Source organism: Columba livia, chromosome 13 (assembly GCF_036013475.1).
Source record: "Columba livia isolate bColLiv1 breed racing homer chromosome 13, bColLiv1.pat.W.v2, whole genome shotgun sequence".
NCBI classification, from domain to species: domain Eukaryota; kingdom Metazoa; phylum Chordata; class Aves; order Columbiformes; family Columbidae; genus Columba; species Columba livia.
Genome location: NC_088614.1, coordinates 11,161,450 through 11,180,128, shown reverse-complemented (window position 1 = coordinate 11,180,128; position 18,679 = coordinate 11,161,450). Strand labels below are relative to the sequence as shown.

The window sequence follows — 18,679 nt, the reverse complement described above, 5'->3', positions numbered from 1 at the left end:
GGTGTGCAATGAGTGTGCAAAGGGCAATGGGTGTGCAAAGAGTATACAAAGGGTAGAAGGTGTGTAATGCATGTGTGGCGGGTATGCAAAGGGTAAAGGTTATGCAAAGGATAACAAGTGTGCAACAGATACAGGGTGAGTACTGGGTTGTTTTTGGTGTGGCTGCAGCAGGGGTGGCACGGGTTGGGGGCAGCCTCTCACTTTTCCCAGTGGGGGCGGGTGGTCACCCCAGTCCCACCTGGGGGTGGTATTGGGCATGAACCTCTTGGGTTTAAACCCTGCTCCCCTCTCGCTGGTCTGTTTTCCCTCAGCTGCACGTCCCAACAGCCCAAATGCTGCTCCAGGGTGTTGGCACATCATGGCACGCCACGGCACGCCACAGCAGCCGGTACACTGCCCACCCGGCCTGTTCGTACAGCCCGGCCACGTGGCCCGCCGGCGCCCCAACAACAGGCAAGCCCGGGCTCGATGCTGCTGCACGCTGAGCCGCAGTCCCTGCCTGCAGCTCCGGTGCTGCTGGCATCTGCACAGAGCTGGGAGCAGGCTGGGAGGGCGGCTGCGGGGCTCCCTGCGAGCTGGGCACTCGTGGGGGGCACGTGTGCTCCCTTCACAGATGTGTGAGCTGCGGGACGTGTGAGCTGCGTGGGTGTGCACAAGCTGCAGGACGTGGTAAGGTGCGTGGGCCTGCGTGATCTGCCAGCCGTGCAAGCTGCATGGACTTGCACGAGCTGCAGGACATGTGTGAGCTGCATGGAGGCACACGACCTGCAGGACACGCGCAAGCTGCAGGGATGTGCACGAGCTCCCAGACACACTGCTCACCGAGCGAGCGTGGTCCAGCGCAGCAGCGTGCAAAAGCTGTGTGTGTGCAGGCAGCGGGGAGCATGGGTCTGCGTGTGAGCATGGACAGAGCAGATGGGACATGGGGGTGCCCACTGACTGTGCAAAGCACACGCATGTGCAGGGGCACACGGAGGGTGCCCAGGGTCACCTGTGCATCGCTGGTGAAAGGGGAAACTGAGGCATGGCCAAGGCTAGGAGATATCCAGATTAAGGGGATGCGGTTGTGCCCACAAACCGCAGCTGCCCCAGCAGGCGCAGGCAGAGGGCTGCGGTTTCCTCTTGCTGGTGGCAGTGGTGACAGTGGTGACAATGCAGGGGCTGAGCTCTCCAGGCATCCTCGGGATGGGCGCTGAGCTCCCTGGCTCTTCTCTCGCTGCAGCCAATCCCACATTTGCTTCAGGGACCCTGAGCCCAGCGAGAGTCTCTCCTGGGATCCCCGGGGTGTCCCCAAGGTGAACCTGCCACCACAGATCTTCAGGGGGGTCCTGAGGGGCCCGAGCTCCCCACTTTGGTACTTCAAAGCAGCAGGGATTTTATTTTTGCCCTCCCCGTGGCAACACTCAGGTTAAAGAATCCCCTGTCAATTCTCGATCCTGGCCATTTTCAGTGCATCGGAGCCAAAATCGCTGCTTGTATCTGCTGAGCACCCTGAGTTGGCAACAGCTCCTGCACCCCCCCTGCTTCCGTCGAGCGCCTGGGGGGCGACAGGCACCAACAGGTCTCCCTTCAGCTTCTCCCACCTCTAAGAAAATGAAATGCCAAAAAGGAGATGAAAAGCCGAGCGTTACGGGGGCCCTGCAGCACTGGGGATGCTCAGAGCCGGGGTGGTGCAGCTGGAGCATCCTCATGCTGCTGGCAGTGGGGTGCTGAGGGCCCCACTGTCCCCGCACCACGGCTCTTCACCGGCTCTGATGGATGCAGGGCTGGGCATTTTGGGATGGATGCTGCTTGGGATGCAGGTTGCCCCAGCAACAGTTGCTATGGAAAACACTTTGGCAGTGAAATTTCCAGCCACATTCATGTGTCCATCATTGTCTTTGGGAGAGTCCCCGTGTCCGGTGAGCCAGGCATGGCCAGCTCTGCACTGCGCAGGCTGCGCCGCGTCCGCGGGGACGGTCTGTGCCGGGCTCGGCTTCTCCCTCTGAGTCATGGCATGGGGAACTGTTGGAGGACCCCAAATGGGGTGCTGGGGGGACATGGTGGGTGTATGTCAGACTGAGGGAGCAGGCTGTGCCATGCAATGCCATGCCATCTTGATCGGCTAGTTACTGATTAACAACCCATTGGCCCAGCCATGCCCCAGCCGTTGGATGGGATGCATTTCGGTGAATTCATGCCAGGGCACAGCTCCAGGACAGCGGGACATCCTGGGAAAGGGGGTGGCACTGGGACGCTGGAGTGCTGGAGCCATGCCCAGCGGGAACCACTGGCTCTGGATGGGACCGCCTGCTCCTGCCTGTGGCCCCACCAGGTCTGCGCTTCAGAAAAGAGCCTCCCGCCTCCTGGAGCAGCAATAGGATTACACGGGACTGAGTCTCCTAGCAATGAACGGAGAAATAAATCCTATAAGGCAGGACAGGATTTATTAGACTTCAATATTCTGGAAATAATGAGGACATTTCTCTTGCCTTGTAATATCATGGGACCCAACAGGATCACAACGAGGATTTATCCCCATGCCTTCCCATGGTGTTGGGTTGGTTTACATCTGTGGAGAAGCGACTGCTCCTCTCTCCAGAGAATGGCATGGCAGGGCATTGCCTTCACCTCCAGAAAAGCCAAGGTGGAGCATGGGCCCCGGGCTGCCCCAACAGTAGCGGCTCTGTTCATCTCCCCATTCATTGCCCGGCGAGGGCTGGCACTGATCCTTGCCCCCGGCTGGGCTGTGCCACCGCTGCTGGCTGAACCTCAAACGCCAGCAGCAGCACCCACCACTGCACCAGGATGCCTGGGATGGGGACCCTTGCTCCGTTAGTCCCACACTGCTGAAGCCAGAAACCCCACTGCACGGCTGGGTGGGCCGTTGCTGCAAGAAGAAGTAGTGGGAGATGCTGAAAACAGCAGCTTGGAGAGGAGGATGTGGTGCCCCAGCATCATCACCTCTGGAGCAACAGGTTTTCCCCACCCTGGTTCCCATGGGGAACTGCTGCCACGGCTGTGGGGAGATGCCTCCCAGGGCCAATGCCGCACTCTGCTCCCTCCTCTCCCTGCCAGCTCCAGCACGGTGTCACTCTGCCCCACGGCAGAGTGCCACCAGCCCCGGATCACATTGTGGTCCTTAGTGCAGCCCCCAGGATGCCCCCCTGGGCAGCCACCTCTCAACCTCCTCCCATTCCCACATCCCTGGTATAAAGGGGCTGATAAGAAAGATGGGGACAGACTTTTTAGCAGGGCCTTGCGATAGGACAAGAGGTGGTGGTTTTAAATTAAAGGAGGGGAGATCCAGGCTGGATATGAGGCAGAAATTTTTTACACTGAGGGTGGTGAAACACTGGCCCAGGTTGCCCAGAGAGGTGGTGGATGCCCCATCCCTGGAGACATCCCAGGCCAGGCTGGATGGGGCTCTGAGCAACCTGAGCTGGTGAAGATGTCCCTGCTCATGGCAGGGGTGGCACTGGATGAGCTTTGAAGGTCTTTCCAACCCAAACTGTTCTATGATTCTCTGAACCCTGTCACTGAAGCAGCTTTAAATGCACGACGTTGCCTCTCTGTCTGCAATTCTCGCAGCCCCGGAACAGCCTCCCCAGGCCCCACCGAGCAGCTCAATAATTACAAGCCCACGGGCACTGGTTGGACGCAGCCAGGACGTGGCAGAAGCCGCCACTGTCCGGGCACACAGACACAATCGCTGCCTTGTTCGGGGCCCAGCCGCACAAGGGGCCCCTTCAGGCAGCTGGGGAAGGGGGAGCTCCTCAGGGTGAGGTGATGCTCAGGCCATGAGGGACAACTTGAAGGGTCAAAATTATCCCAAGCAAATACCCTTGTGTGGGTTCTGACCCATGGAGGATACATGAGCTTCCTGGAGAAGACAGCTCAAGGTGGAAATGTTTTGAAAGAGAGACCCACATCTGCTGAGAGCTTTGCTCCTTCCAGAAAGCTTGGGGCTGGTGGGGATGCTGAGGGCTGGTGGGTACCAGGGCCACCCCCCTTCGTGGGAAGGCGGCTGGGCAATGGAAAGAGCAAGCGGACTGGGGTTTAGACTTTTTTTTTCTTTCCTTCCTAAGCAGCCAAGCTGTGTTTTCTGGAGACCTGTAAATCACTCCTCGTCTTCAGGAAAGAGAGGCGAGGAATACATGATCCAACCAAGCAAAAACGCGGGACGCTTGGGAGCGCGTATGGAGGAAGCCAGGAACCAGCCGCGGGCTGGGAGCTCCTCCCGGCCGTCCTGCCGAGCCCGGCCCAGCGTGCCGGGCCAGCAGCTGGCACCGCAGCCCCGCGTCGTCCGGCCGGGCCGGGCCGGGCACGCTGCCGCGCGCTGGGAGCCCAGCAGAGAGGGGAGCCCCGGCTCTCAGCCACCACCGTTACACTGCGCTTTTCCAGCAGGTCAGGTTGCTTCCAAGATTTCAAAACTTTCCACATTTGCTCAGCTGAAGGAAAAAAAAACCACAGAGGACAGAGAAGAGAGGTCGGAGTGCTTTGGGAAAGCAGCGCTGGGCTGGCAGGCAGGATCTCTCACACTGGGATCACCGATCTTCCTAATTTACCAGCGTGCCAGTGGAGGCTGCGCTGGCCAGATCCCACCAACACAGTTATTAGTGTGTCTGTAAATCCAAAGCCTTTCCCCCAGGCTGTCCGGAGCTGGGTGCTGCTGCAGAGCTCTCTCTGAACACAGCCTGGAGCTCTTTAAGGCTTTTAAGAGCAGCACTGGGTTTGGTGCATCTGACCTTTGGGATCTCCAGATTTTCTCCTGCTGCATCTCCATTCAGCTCTTGCTTATAACACAACTCACAGAATTATCTTCTATTTCTAGACCCCGAGCTGCTGCCAAGCTGCTGGAGCAGAACAAGCCCTTGAACGCAGCTGCAACAGGGGCCCGACACAGCACCAGCAGCCGCCGGGATGCCCATGTCACAGTGAGGATTTTGGTCGGCAGGTCCCGAGGAGCCAGACGCTGCAGGGACCTGCCCTGTGTGGGGTGACATGATCCTCCCCCACTTCCATCCAGTGTGCGAGGACTCAGAAGTGCAGTCACGAGGTGATACAGAGCAGAGAAGATCCCAAATATTCCCTCCTCTCCTCCTCAGCCCCAGCAGAGCAAAGTGCAGCCAAAGACAAATCATTTCCCCTCCTGCCGGCTCAGCCCTTAGAGCAGGTCCAGCCCTCCAGTCCCGCTTGCCTCTTGCTGTCAGCGAGGATCCGCTGCAAACCAAGCCCGGCTTAGGTCCCTGCTGGGAGGGACCCTGTGAGCAGAGCAGAGCAGAGCAGGACTCCACTGAGAGGAGCCGGGGATGGTTCTGTACCCGCCCAAGCGGGCCAGCAGCCCGGCCACCGAGGCAGCACCCACTACTCACTAGCCCCCGGAACGAGCTGAAACCTCCCTGCAACACTGCCTTGTACACAGACTCCAGTTGTTTTTGCAACCAAAACCAAAGCAGCAACTGGTTTGGAAGCGTTTGGAGATGAAAACGTGTCATCGCCCCTGTTGTTTTGTTTCTGTCCAATTTCAGGCTCGTTTAAGCAGGTCCATAGCAGTGGATTCTGTACATAACAGGGTGCCAAAGGCTGCGGCTCCCCCCCAGCACGTGGTGTTTTGTTCTTGTCTATCCTGCAGCGCGGCCACAGAGCAAGGGCTGACTCAGCAGCTGACACGTGAGCCCAAAGCTGAGACCACGCTTGGAGCTGCGGGCATGTGCCGCCTTCCCCCCAGCACAGGCTGCTCCACCAAGCGGGCTTGGAGCATCCTGTGGGGAAAGGCTGGGGAGCTCCTCTGCTGCACAGGCCAAACCTTGGGAGGTTTGAACCTGGCCAGAGCACAGAGGGTGGCTGAGGTGACCATGTATCACTGGCCACTTGCCCCATGCTCAGGCAGCTTCACTTGCTGAATATCCCTGAATGGCCAGGCCTTGGGTGGGTTTCCTTACTCCTGCAGCACAGCTACAGCAGGACATTGTCCCCATCATCCCCCAGTTCCAGATTTAATCCCACCGCCAGCCCCTGTAGTGCAGCAGGGAAAACAATCCTAGCACTTGCCCTGCCCCTCAAGCTGCTGTCAAGGCAGACACCAGCCACCTCTGAGCAGGGGTTTCACGATCACAGTCAGACACTCATTACTGTATGTGACCCTTAATTTCTTTGTCCTTTGCTTCCCACACAAACCACGCTGCCAGCAGGCAAGAGTGTTGGGATGGAATACTTTATTCACATAAACGCTCGGATCCTGGCCCGTCCTGCCTGCTGCAGCTGCTCCCATCTTCTTGACAGTGTGAACAAGGAAGGATTTCTTCATCGCCTTGCTTACCCCCCCACCCCCAGCATCACCAGACCCCACAAACAAGTACAGACAGTTCGGCTTTGTCCGTGCAGGAGCGCAGCACAGAGGGGCAGGGAGCACTGCGGGGCTGGCAGAGCGGAGAGAAGGGCTCCAGCCCCAAATCCCACAGCTTGTGCACGCACAGCAGCCATGGACCTTCCTGCAGCTTTTCTCTCAATCAAATACACCCGCTGAGCCTTAACCCAGGCTCCAGCACCCTCCCAGCCTTGGGGGCTCCTCCTGCTGCCAGATGCACCCAGGGTTGGCAAAGGATGGGTGCCACCATCTCTCCTCCTTGGAAAGCTGCCTGCCAGGATCATGCTGGTTTCTTCTGTCACCTTCTGGACCATTTAACCCTCAAAGTGCCCCCTGCCCACTGACAAATACCCTCCCCAAACTATTACAGTAAAAGGAAAAACCTGCATGATAAGACATACAGGCTGAGTCTCGGGTAGAGAACGGTTTTGGTGCCCGGTGGTCTGGCGGTGGCCGGCAGCCCCCAGCCAGCTCTTGGGCACAGAAAGGAGCAGGATCCCCCGCCGCCATCCCTGGCACGTCAGGGCTTCATCCTGCTCAGTCTGAGGTCGCGCTCGATTTCAAACTGCCTGTGATCCACGCGCTCCAGGAATGCTTTCCTCTCGATGTACCTGCAGGGAGGCAGCGGCACAGGCTGTAAGTGGTGTCTGCAGCAACCAATGTTGTCCCCAGCCCGGGGCAAAGCCCACCCAAAGGGACGAGCAGGGAGGGAAGGCATCTGCTGCTTCCCTCCCTCTCTCTCCATGAGCTGATCACTGCACTGAGCATCTCCCACGGACACCAAAACTGCTCCACAGACTGCTGGATGTCTTCTGGGGGACTTGCAGAGGTCTGGAGTGAGGGGTTCACGTTGGCTGGAGCCATGGGCTGACTGTTCTGGTTCCAGCTCCTCTCATACCACTGAGAAATGACCTTCACGAACAACGTGAAGGGGCTCAGGGCAGGTCCTCAGCAGGAGAGGCAGCTCTGAGGTTCCTCCCTGGCTGCCCAGGTGACCCTGCCCACACACCCCCCTGACAAAGCATCTCTCAAACCAACCACAGCAGCACAGCCCACCATACAAACGGGTAACTGGCACAGGGAGCGTTAGGGATGCAAAGAGCTTCACTCAACAAGTCTGCAGCAGCTCAGGGATCCAGGCCAGGGGTTTCCCAGCCACAGACCAGCTCCCAACCACCACCATTTACTTCTGCCTCTCAGCACCTGAGTGCTGCAAGGAAGGCAGGCGTGCCTGTGCCTGGAAAAGCACCTTGCCGCTCATTAACGGCATGCAGCTGAATTTTAATGTACTTCGCTGCAAACCCTTGCCACAGATAGCCTGGGGCTGTGCTACTAATTAACCTACAGAGGGAGTGAAATTGCAATTCAAAACAGGAGCTGTAATTGAATCATCACAATTGTTTTGCATTTGTTCCAGGGTGGCAAACACTCGGCTGTCATGACAAGGTCATTACACTCGGGCACTGGCACAATATGCACAAGCCACTGTGTTCGGTTTCTGTTGGTTGCTGCTTTTCCTGCATTGCAGCTGGTGCCTGCGAACCAGGGACACCCACTGCTCGGAAGCAAGACCGAAGGCTGCAGCAGCCAGAGGAGAGATGAGCATTGCAGGCTCTATGGGTTTTGCAGGCTCCTGGGCAGCTGGCAGCGTGCACAAAGGTGCCCAAGACCCAACTGTGTGGGAAGGCTGAAGCCCCCTCCCACCACCAGCAATGGTCCCCCTAGGGCAGGGGGCCTGCTCTGCCTTTGATGACAAGGTCTGCAGCCATCGAACTGGTGCTGAACGATGCTCCGGGGACCAGGGTGCCTTCACCCTTGCTGCAAGGGACAGCCCTGACACTCCTGCCTACCCAGGCATTGGAAACGAATTAATCCAAATTAATTTCAGCGAGCAATTCCCCCCCAGCTCTGTCCCCGAGCGGATAACAGCCCATTCCCATCGCAGCCCGAGCCTGTCTCGTGTTGACACAAGGGGGTCAGCTTATCTCCACCAGCTGCAAGGGGCAGGGGCCCGGCGTAATGCAGACGATGTGCTGGCTGCGAGAAGGGATTTTTTCAGCCCTCTGCCCATGGCTGTCAGAGGGGGGCTGTGCACTGAGGCCCCCTCCCCACGCTGGCTCAGGAAAGGCGGGCAGGGGAGTGTCGTTTCCCTTCGTTCCTGCGAGCAGGCTCCTGCGACCGGGCTCAGAGAGGCCATGGGAAGGAAGCTGCGGGGTCACGTTGTACGTTACAGTCTGTCATATAGCTGGGTGTGGGGTTTTCCTCCCCCTGTGCTGCTAAACACCAACTGCAACCACAGCTGGGAAGGCGAGGCACAGGGGTTAACACTGGTAACCTGGGAACACCCCAACTGCATGGGTGGCAGCAGCCCAGGCTACTGAATTTGAAGCTCCTTTGGCCCCTTCCTCCTTCTCCGTGGCGGCTGTGCCTCTCTGGCAGGCAGAGACTGGCTCCTGGGGATCGATACGGATCATGAGCCAGGAATGCGGTCTCACCACCGCAGCCAGTGGCTCTGCATGGAACAGGAACTGTGACGTTACCCCATGGCATTGTCCTTGGCTGGCCCCGGAAAAGCGCCGCAGGGACCAGCGCAGACCCCACAAGGCACTACCTGTGCACACTCCGAGGTTTATAGGGCCCACAGCCCAGAAACAAGCCCGGCCGGATTGTACAGGTGCACATGGAGGCTGGAGGTGCTGATGGACACAAGCAGGGAAGCAGCGGGTCTGCAGGGTCAGCACAAGCCCCCCTGCACCCCAAAACCTGTGCTTGAGCCCCACCTCTGGTTCCCAGCCTGGCTCTGCAGAGCCGGCAGCAAAGTGCTGCCAAACATCAGTGCAAAGTGCATGAGCGTGGCACAAACACCCATCCTGTGCTTGTCTAAATAACCTTTGCTACCTGAATCAATACCTTCCTGTAAATTACCAGCCTGCGTGGAAACAAGGCAGCTGTGATCCACAGCGGAGAAAGAGGAATTTGTTGGGAGAAGAGGCTGTTTCTGCTAATGAGGGCAGCTGCAAACTGCCCAGGGGAGGGTTTCATCAGCACTGCCTGTCCCCTGCCAGTCACCACGCACCCAGAGCGGGGCTGCTCCCCCACTGGGTCTGCCCTACAAAGGTGGCCCAATTAAAAGGCTGCTACACATTTCCATTTATAAAGCACACCAGAGGGACCAACAGCAAAGGGCAGAGCTGCCTCTGCTCCTTACTTCAGTCCCTCCTGTCAAATCCAGGACAGGCCCTCAGGATCTGACGCAGCCAGGCTGCACAAGCCCAGATCCTGCTGCTGGGAAAACACAAATCCTTGTCTGGGGATGGTGATACAAGGGGAAGGAAATCAGAGGCAAGGGTAGACAGAGCCACAGGGCAGCACATGTTCCCTCTGCCCCTGGCATCCTGGGACCAGATTGCAGCGGGCTGATCACCGGCATCAGCAGCAGAAAGATGCTGTGCCCCATTACTCAGCCAGCCACCAAGCACAAGTTGCTGCTGGAGAAGGGCTGGGGAGGTCCAAGGCACGAGGAACTCTCAGCTGTGAACACCGACTTCTGTAAGGTTATCACAAAAAAAATAAAAGGAGAAATTCAGCCTGCCTTCCCTTCTGAGCAAAAATAAACACCTCCTGCCTTCTTCAAGACATGCAGGGACAGTCTCCATGGGGCGCGGGCAGGTGTGGGGCAGACGCTTCCAGGAGTGGGTTGTGGCTTTCCTTGTCAGGCGTTTATAATTACAAAGCAGGACAGGCAGGGATCAGAGGTTTCTAATGCACGTTGGCACCAGGAATAAAGGCAGTGCCCCGCTCCCCGGGTTGAAGGGTTAACAACCGCTCGTTATGGTTTTTATGGAGAAGTGTAAATGATTGCCCACTGAAGGGTGAGCAGAGTCTGCATTATTAAAGGAGCAGAGCTGGCCTGCAAGCAGAAATGCAGTGCGCTGTGCATCCATCGGTGCTCCTCCTTTCGCCTTTCCTTTACGTGTGAAGCAGTGGAACAGGCTGCCCAGGGAAGTGGTGGAGTCACCATCCCTGGAGGGGTTTAAAAGACATGTAGACGAGGTGCTTAGGGACATGGTTTAGTGCTTGAGTTACATTATAGTTGGACTTGATGATATTGAGGGTCTTTTCCAACCAAAATGATTCTATGGATGTAATTCCCAGTGAGCTGATACTCGACTGATCCCCTCACATTACATGCCTAACTAGCACAAACAGATTTGTAAGGAGTGTCTAACGATATCACGGTATCACGTTCCTCATTTGGTTTAATGAAAAAAATCACTTGCCAGTAGCCCAGCAGATTTTCTAGCCTGGGATGTGACAGGCAGCAAAACCCAAAGCTGTCCAGGCTTAGAGATGTGCTCTTAAAATTGCTGCTCTGCTTTGCTCATATTTTCCATGTGCTGATCCCTTCTACAGCCTTCTAGGACCATTACGTTAGCGTCTCTGAAAAGGTCTGCCAGGCATGAAGAGAGAGCTGTCCTGCTTGTACGGGGTGAGAAACTGCACTGACCAAGAGAGGTCGACATACTGGGTTTGAACAAACAAGAGATGCCACAAAACGCTAGCGCGGGGGTTGTCCCAGCCTGTCTGGGGTGCATACAGTCCAGCTAAGAGTGACAGACCCTGATTCAGGCTGATTCCACCAACTGTGGAAAGAAACAGCGTGTCCCAGCAATCGTCAGGAGATGGTCCAGCTTTCAATGGCGGTATTACCACCACCAGCCCAGTCTGGAGAGGCAAAGGCCCAAAGCCATTATTGCACATGGCAGCCACCCAGGACATCTGCGTGGGGTACATTCTCACTTCACATCCCGTCAGGACAAACCACCCAGGTGCCGCAGACAGAAAGAGGACCCTTCCCTGGAGGTGGGTTCTCCCAAAGCAGCCTGTAGCTCCTGATGGAGCTTCATGGGAGAAGCTGACTCTCCTCTTCCTCCTCTGCCTGGCACACAGCCTGGCTCTGCCTTGGCTCTGTTTTTCAATGGAGACCCTTGCGTACACGGCTCTGACTGTGACATTCACTGTGCCACAGACAGCACTGGTGATGAGCTGGTGCATGTGTGCTCTGTCACACCTGTACACGATGTAAATTGTTCACCTCCTTGGATTTCAGAGAACTTGGAGGAACATCTGCCCCCTCTAGTACTCCTACAGTGTCCAGAAACAGATTAGGGCAGATCTGATGGAGAAGGGGTGTTGTGGAAGGGTGCAAGAGTAAACTGGAAAACACCAACAGTTATAAAAGACCTATTTGAAATACAAAATCCAATCTGCTGGAATGCAGAGGCTCTGAATTTTTCCTGTAGAGTCAAAGAACAGCTTACAATAAAAATACATTTTATGAGCTGTCCAGTAAGCTGGTTATGTTTTTCCAGAGCTTAGCAAAGCACTTGTAGTGGAAACACCGCTTCTGATCTTATTATCCTTTCCTGCAGTGTATGTTATTAACTTTCTGTTTTATTTACAGCATTGCCATTTACTTTTATGATATCTCCATTAACTTCATTGGAGTGAACACTGCTTGATGCACACAATCAATGCCCAGTGCTGCCATAATCTTTAATGCACCTTGCCAGCTGTTCTAGGTTTGCATACATCTTTACGCAGGAGAAGGGAGGAAGGATGCAGCTGGAAAGTGTCATTTGAAGAACAGAACAAAAACCAGACCTCTCAATAAGAGACCTTTTTCTTTTTTTTTTAGGAGAAAAAAAAAGAAAACAGGGCAAAGGCAATTGTGGTTCCTCATGGGAGTGCTGCATCAGACCAGTTCCCGCTGCATCTGTGTCACTAGCAGAAGAGAAGATATAGCACAGCCAGACTCGACTTCAGCCTGACTTGAAGAACTCACAAGTTTGTTAGCAAGGAGTGATAGGTGCTTGCAGGCTTACTTGTCTCCTTGTGATACCTAGAGCAGCTCCTGGCTTTAGGTCTCCCTAGAACAAACCCTTAAGAAATCCCGTGGGTTTGCTGAACTCTCTAGCAAGCGAGAGGTTCCTACATATATAGGAAGTGGTGGGAAATGCTGGACTACCAGGAAAAGGCCCTCTTACCCGTCTTTCCCTCGGTTATGGATCGCCAGCTCCTCCACAATCCCCTCCTCCTCCTTGAAGTTCTCCCAGTCCAGTTTAGATTTCTCCAGTGTGCTCATCTTCTGCTTCTTGGCGCCGATCTTCCCCAGGAGGCTGCTCATACCGCTCGGCCTCTTCAGCCTGACGGAGAGAAGGGAGCAAATGTTACTTAAATGCAGGAAGACAGCACCGGTCCGCAATTAAAAACAGAGCTGAGAAAAGCCACGCGTGAGAGTGGTGGCCTTGATGGTGGTGAGCCACCGAGCAGATGGCCACCAAGTTCAGGCAGCCTGCAGGCAGCAAGGTCACACTGCCTGCGGATCCTGCTCCGCCGTTCCCCGGGAAGCAGCAGAGCTCATTACACACATATCTCAAGTGCTCGCTTTTTGTGAAAGGGCTTTTTCATTTATCTTCTGAAGAGAACAGAAAGCTTTCAGGCCAAGAGAGATCATTAAATCATCTAGTTTGACCCCTTGTATACACCAGGCCAAGCCATTCCACTGATCACCTCCGTGCTAAGCCGGTTCTTTGTCTTCAGTTTAAAGTGTTGTTTTCTGGAAGGGATCCAGCCTCAGTGCGTCACCAGCGCTGACAACACATCCAGGAATTAACCATTTCGTTGGTATCAACATGTCCGTTTTCAACTTGATTTCGTCTAGCTTTAGGTTCTGGTTGCCACTGCTTATTCCTAAGAGTACTTTGGTGCCCAGGCAGGTCTCATTAGTAACATACACCATAACGAACTTACATCTGATTTTTTTTTTTTTTATAAAGAGATGCAGCTCTTTATGACTCTCCCTGAAACACATTTTGTCCAAGCCCACACATCATTTCTAAGGTCTTGTCCCCCTGCTTACATTTCAAGTCTTTGAAGATGGGGGCACCAGAGCTGCGTTTAACCCTCACGCTTCTGATTGCAAATTTGTTTCTTCCCAAGGATTGCCTAAATCCTGTTAGTGACACCATCATGCGACACGTTGAGTCCCAGTGTGTGCTCCGCGATCCCATGCCAGCTCCCAGGTCCCTGTTCAGCAAGAAAACCCCCTTGGTCTTTCATCTCCTTGTTCTTAGAAAACCAAAATCCCACCCGCGCGGTGGGGCCCCTGAATCTTCCCTTTATGCTGGGAAACGCACACACAGGGACTCGGGTCAGCCGGGTTGCCCTCCGAGGAAGACAATTCTCAGGGCTAAGAACCCGTAAAACAAACTCGTATTAACCCCTTCTTAACCTTCCCCAGGAGAGGGGGGCAAACAGCATCCCATTGAACTCGGTGTTTACACACATTCCAGAGATAACTTCAGGTCTGCAGGGCTCTTGCCTCTGCAAGAAGCTGGAGAGGAAATGATTCTCGTTCCTGAGAGACGGAGGAATTTGGGTTGGGGGGCCCAAGGGGGGCAGCCAGGTGAGCATGGCAGGCTGCTCTCCATCACTTCTCTGCAAACACGACCTGCCCAAGGGTAGCTGTTCTTGGGAACCCATCCAAAGTTGTCCTTATCGGACCATTAGCATGGTTTGTGCTTCCATAATTTGCAAGCCTCCAAAGGAAAATAATTCTGCAGTTTATATGGGATTAAAGCAAAGAAAATGAGATCTTTGTAAGCCTTAGCCAGAAGATTCTCAATGCAACAACGGCTGGTCATGGTCACTTGGGCTTGCAGCTTCCTGACATAGATATATTTGGGCTACAAACCCTGCATTAAGGGCATCTTGCCAGGCTCCACAGCCACAGGACAAAGCTGCCTGCCTCTCCTCATAGTGCCCAGCCAGAGGAGCTGAAATATCCTTGGACCTGGCCCTCTCATTTCATTCAGTCCCTGCCCACTGCCAGAGAACGTGCCAGCAGCCCACACTTCTCACTCTGCAGGGACACAGAGCAAGCTGGATGCTCTTTTATTCACCTTTATCCCTGAACGTCTCATCAAGACGTCTACAGCTCTCAGATCACGACCACGCAACAAAACCTTGATCCTTGCTCAGCCTCCAATTCTCCCTTATTTTTCAAGACAGGATGGCTCCAAGTATCCTTATCTGCAGGTAGCAGCAAAGTGGTGCAAGGGGGTAAAATGTGCAAAGATGTTCTCAGCACAAGATAAATCCAGAGAGATTGTTTCCCACATCTGGCTATCCAGGGCTACATGTGAGCCTTGCACAACCACCAAACCCAGTATCAGATGCACGTTCAAGTTGCAAGGGGGAGAAAGAGAGGAGATAGGAACAAGTAAGAAGACAAAACCAAACACAATATTGGGCAAGCATCCCCTGTGGCAGTCCCTGCTGAGTGGCCACCTGGGAGGCAGAGCCTGGTGCTCGTGCACGGCAGCTCCATACCCTGCACTGGGAGGCCTTGGGTTTCAGCAAGGGATTTAAAGATGCTCTGAGACAGACCTAGGGAAGGGCTGTGGCTGATCAGGCTGGCAACGGTCCTCTCCCCTCAGCCTGGCAAGCAGAAGGTGTTTAAATTAACACAAGGTATTCAATAACACATTTCTCTGAATACATTTAACTTCCCAGACTCACTTGTGCTTATGGTTCTGCATACCTTTGAAGTGGGAGAAGCGGGGATGCAGAAATGGAGGGTGTTGTCTCTTGTCCCTATGTGGCTTCTAAATGGTTTTTGAGGCAAAGAACCCTGATGCAGTAAGAGCCATCTCACCCGTCCAAGGGCACTCACAGCTCACCGGCATCCCTGGACTGACAACCACTGTACTAGAGAGAGGCCCAACTCTCCAAAAGACACGGCATGCACCTCAAAAACCCACTTGAAGCTATTTCAGGATCTCTCTGAGGTGTTAGAGGTGTGCCTGCCCCACAGAGCGACATGCAGGCTTGGAGGCAGGCTGGCACATGCCAGGACTGGCGGCTTTTTGGCTGAACCTGGTGCTGTCAGCTGCCGGTGGGGAAGAGCTGAGCTGGGACAGGGGCCAACGGGCTCGGCTGGGCTGTGGCACATGTCCCTGCATGAAACACAGACTGGGACACGCTGACAGGTAACTGCTATCCCCATACCACTGGAGAGGGTATCCATGAGCAAAGGGAACCAAAGGTGAGATGGTTCGTGGCCAGAGGTAGGAGAGGTGGTGTCGGCTTCACAGCAGGGAGCAGGGGCTGCAGGATAAGCGAAGGTTGGTTATCAAGCATTTTTTCTGCCATGGAAATTCCTGGCATAAATACATCCATAAATACACCTCTACCTGCACACATCCATGTGTAACAGTGCTCAAGGCCTTTGTATCTCCTCTTGGCCATGGAACTCAGAAATATCCCTTCAAAGTTACAACTCACCCCACGTTTGAATCTACAGAGTCTAGGTTATGAACACGGACCTCCAGCAAGGGCTTCCAAATAGCCGCTAGAACGCTTGGAAGTCCCTTCAAGGCAATGGAACCTAACAAAACGGTGCAGGCTATGTCGCACCCTTGTGTTGATGACTACTCCCAAAATACTGCTCATACCTGGTGTCAGCCCATGCTGGAGGTGGGCCCTGGGCTGGATGATCCGGTTCTGCTCCTGCCTGGACAATCCTGAGCTGCTGCAGCAGGACCAGCGTGGGCCAGGCAGCGAGGTGGAGCCGGCCATGGGCTGAGGGACGTGTTTGAGCCTGCTGCTGAGCCTTTCATCACCCTGAACAAATCAAACAGCAAACCTGGGGGTGGGAATTCCTATGCTTGTGCCAAAATGAAGTAAATGAGAGACATTAAAGTCCAATTAAAAACTTGCTTGGCCTTAAACGCCTCATCTGTTTAAAAAAAGCAAGTAAAGGGGCCTGATTAATTGCATTCAGTGCCAACAAGAGGAATTATTACCCTTTTTGTACTCATTAAGGGTATCTGCTGTGGCATCTTTAATCACTAAGGCATTTAAAAGAAAGAAAGTAATTTGCTAAGACATAATGGATCCTGGGGATGAGAATCAGGACAATCGCCTATTTAGGACACAAAAGACACGTTCTTTTCACAATTAGAAAGCACGGCCCAAATCAGTCCCTGAACCAGCAAATAAGCATGCTGGCAAGCTCTGCCTTGGCAGGGGGGATTCCCCTGGATCCATCTGGTGTCTTCAGGACAAGGACCTTGGTTGTCACTGTCACACACAGGGACAAACAGCCAGCCAAGGGCTCCCTTGCTGTCCCACCATAGGCAAACGTGTTCTGTGCTCCTGTCCTCAACAACAAGGTTTCCTCCCGTCTCAGTGTGAGCCTGCAGCCCCATCAGCACCTTGGAGAATTGCTGTTCTACCAGCAACGAAGTGGCACTGCCACACGTAATCCCTGCTGTCTTGTCACATGAAGGTCAGCAGCATCTGGGAAACGCGTGCCTGCCTCCAAAGAGGCAAACTTCATCAGAAGCTTTAGAAAATAATCTTCAAGCAATAGGAGAACGGGGCTACAAAGGACTCATAGTGCATCCTGAAAGGCAAAGCAAGGTGAGTTCTGAGATGGTGGGTTCCAAGGTAGGTCCTCCAAAGGCCTCGTGACACCAACCCCACATTCACTAGAGGTTTCAGTACTTCATCGACCTTTCACTTATGTAGGTTTTCCCCAATGACTAAATTTCCTTGCTCAGCTTATGACTTATCTTCTTCCTAGTAGCTACTAAGAACAGATTATTCCCTCGCTTTTCGCAGCAGCCTTTTATGTCTTTGAAAGCTTTTTGTATCCACCTCCCCCCTGACTCAGCTCGCTCTTTCCTAGACTAAACAATCCTGGGTCCTCTCAAGCTTTTCTCATTCCTCATGGTTTCCAGCCCTCTGACCACTCTCACCGTTCTCTCCGGACTCTCTGCTACTGGCCCACATCTTCCTCAAAACGAAGCATCCAAAACGGGAAAGAAAAGGCTCCATCCATAGCTTTACCGGCCCCGGGAGCAGGAGGAATACTTCAGATGCCTTGCAAAGCATGCAACGCCTTACACGGCCTCCTATGACGTGTGCCTTTTTCACAACCGTGTGACAGCACTGACTCATGTCAAGCCTGTGATTCACTGATATTTCTGTTTGCTCCGCTGCTGCCAAGCCAGTTATTTCCTTCTCGATCCATGCGGATGATTACTGCTACCCCATAACAGAGCTTTGTGCTGGTGCTTCTGTGCCGTTCCTCCTGTTTACTCTCACGTTTCCCTCACCACAGAAGATCTCGGATGTCTTTGCAAATCAGCCTCTCTGCCTCACAACACCCATGCTGCAGCTGTTGAAGAGTAACACAGGGGAAAGTACCTCCCGTCTTTGTGAAATGCCAGCGGAGACAATTTAGCAGCTGAACCTGAACCAGTTGGCCAAACAAGATCAAGCGTCTGGCCAGAAGCAGGCAGGGACCAGCAGGGTCGGCCTGCAGGAGGGGCCGTGACAGTTCGTGTTATCCGACCCCGACGACTGAAGGGTGCCCAAAGGACACCCACCCATGCGTGGACCAAGGAGCCAGCAGTGTCCCCAGTTCCAGCCTCACCTCCACCCCTGGGGATCACAAACCCTCTGCTGCTCTGTTTCTGCTGGCTCTGTGGGAGCGTGCAGACCGCAAACCCTGCGCTGCTTCTCCACCTGCCTTCTATCATCCTCCTTGTGTGGGTAACAGCAGCTTCTGTAGCAGGAAGGTCCTACTCTTTCCTATCAACACTTTTAAGAAGGGCTCAATTTGTCAGAAGCAAACACTGAACACAAAGTAGGATGTTACTAATGCTCAGTTAACACCCTAACACTCTTCCGCCTCCCTTCTTCTTATGTCACATTTTGGGGAGATAATGTGAGCAAATGCACTTAGAGGACAGTCAATGATGTACACAAATCATGAGTGAGATGTTTGTTTCTCCTCCTTAATGAAATCCAGCCCCTGACCCCTTTTAAACAGAGTGGCTAATAAAACCTGTTTTGTCAATGAGGATCTTGTGACAAGACTAGAACTAAAAAGGACATTTTTTTAGATGATGCTGTTTCTTCCAAGACATCTGCACACCCTGCAGCTACATGATGGGGAGACAAGACAATAGAGCAAGGCATCTTCTCTGACCTTATCACAGGCTTTTGCATGTCCCAGAGCAGAGACAATTTGGTGCTCAGCACTCTATCACCATCCAGCATACATCCAAAACATCTCGTGACCCTCCTAGAGGCACTGCAGAGCAACCTTTCTTTACACAGAAATAAATAAACCTGGACTCACAGACATGACATGATTTCACCAACAGAAATCTTCCATGGCCAGAAAAGAACCTGTATCTCCTGCCCCAGGCTTTGTACACAGATTATCAAAGAAACCACCATCACCATTTACCA

At 54.0% G+C, this 18,679-nt stretch overlaps 1 protein-coding gene across 1 annotated transcript in view; it reads right to left on the bottom strand.

Moving 5' to 3' along the window:
• Positions 1-6,180: 6,180 nt before the first annotated feature.
• The window catches only part of CFDP1 (craniofacial development protein 1), a 64,301-nt gene continuing 51,802 nt past the window's right edge, over positions 6,181-18,679 (bottom strand). Inside the window, exons 6-7 of the mRNA XM_065028955.1 lie at positions 12,397-12,555; positions 6,181-6,960 (exon numbers count right to left, since the gene is read on the bottom strand). Coding sequence (XP_064885027.1) covers positions 6,870-6,960; positions 12,397-12,555 — 250 coding nt within the window. The 3' untranslated portion in view covers positions 6,181-6,869. The remainder of the gene's footprint in view (positions 6,961-12,396; positions 12,556-18,679) is intronic.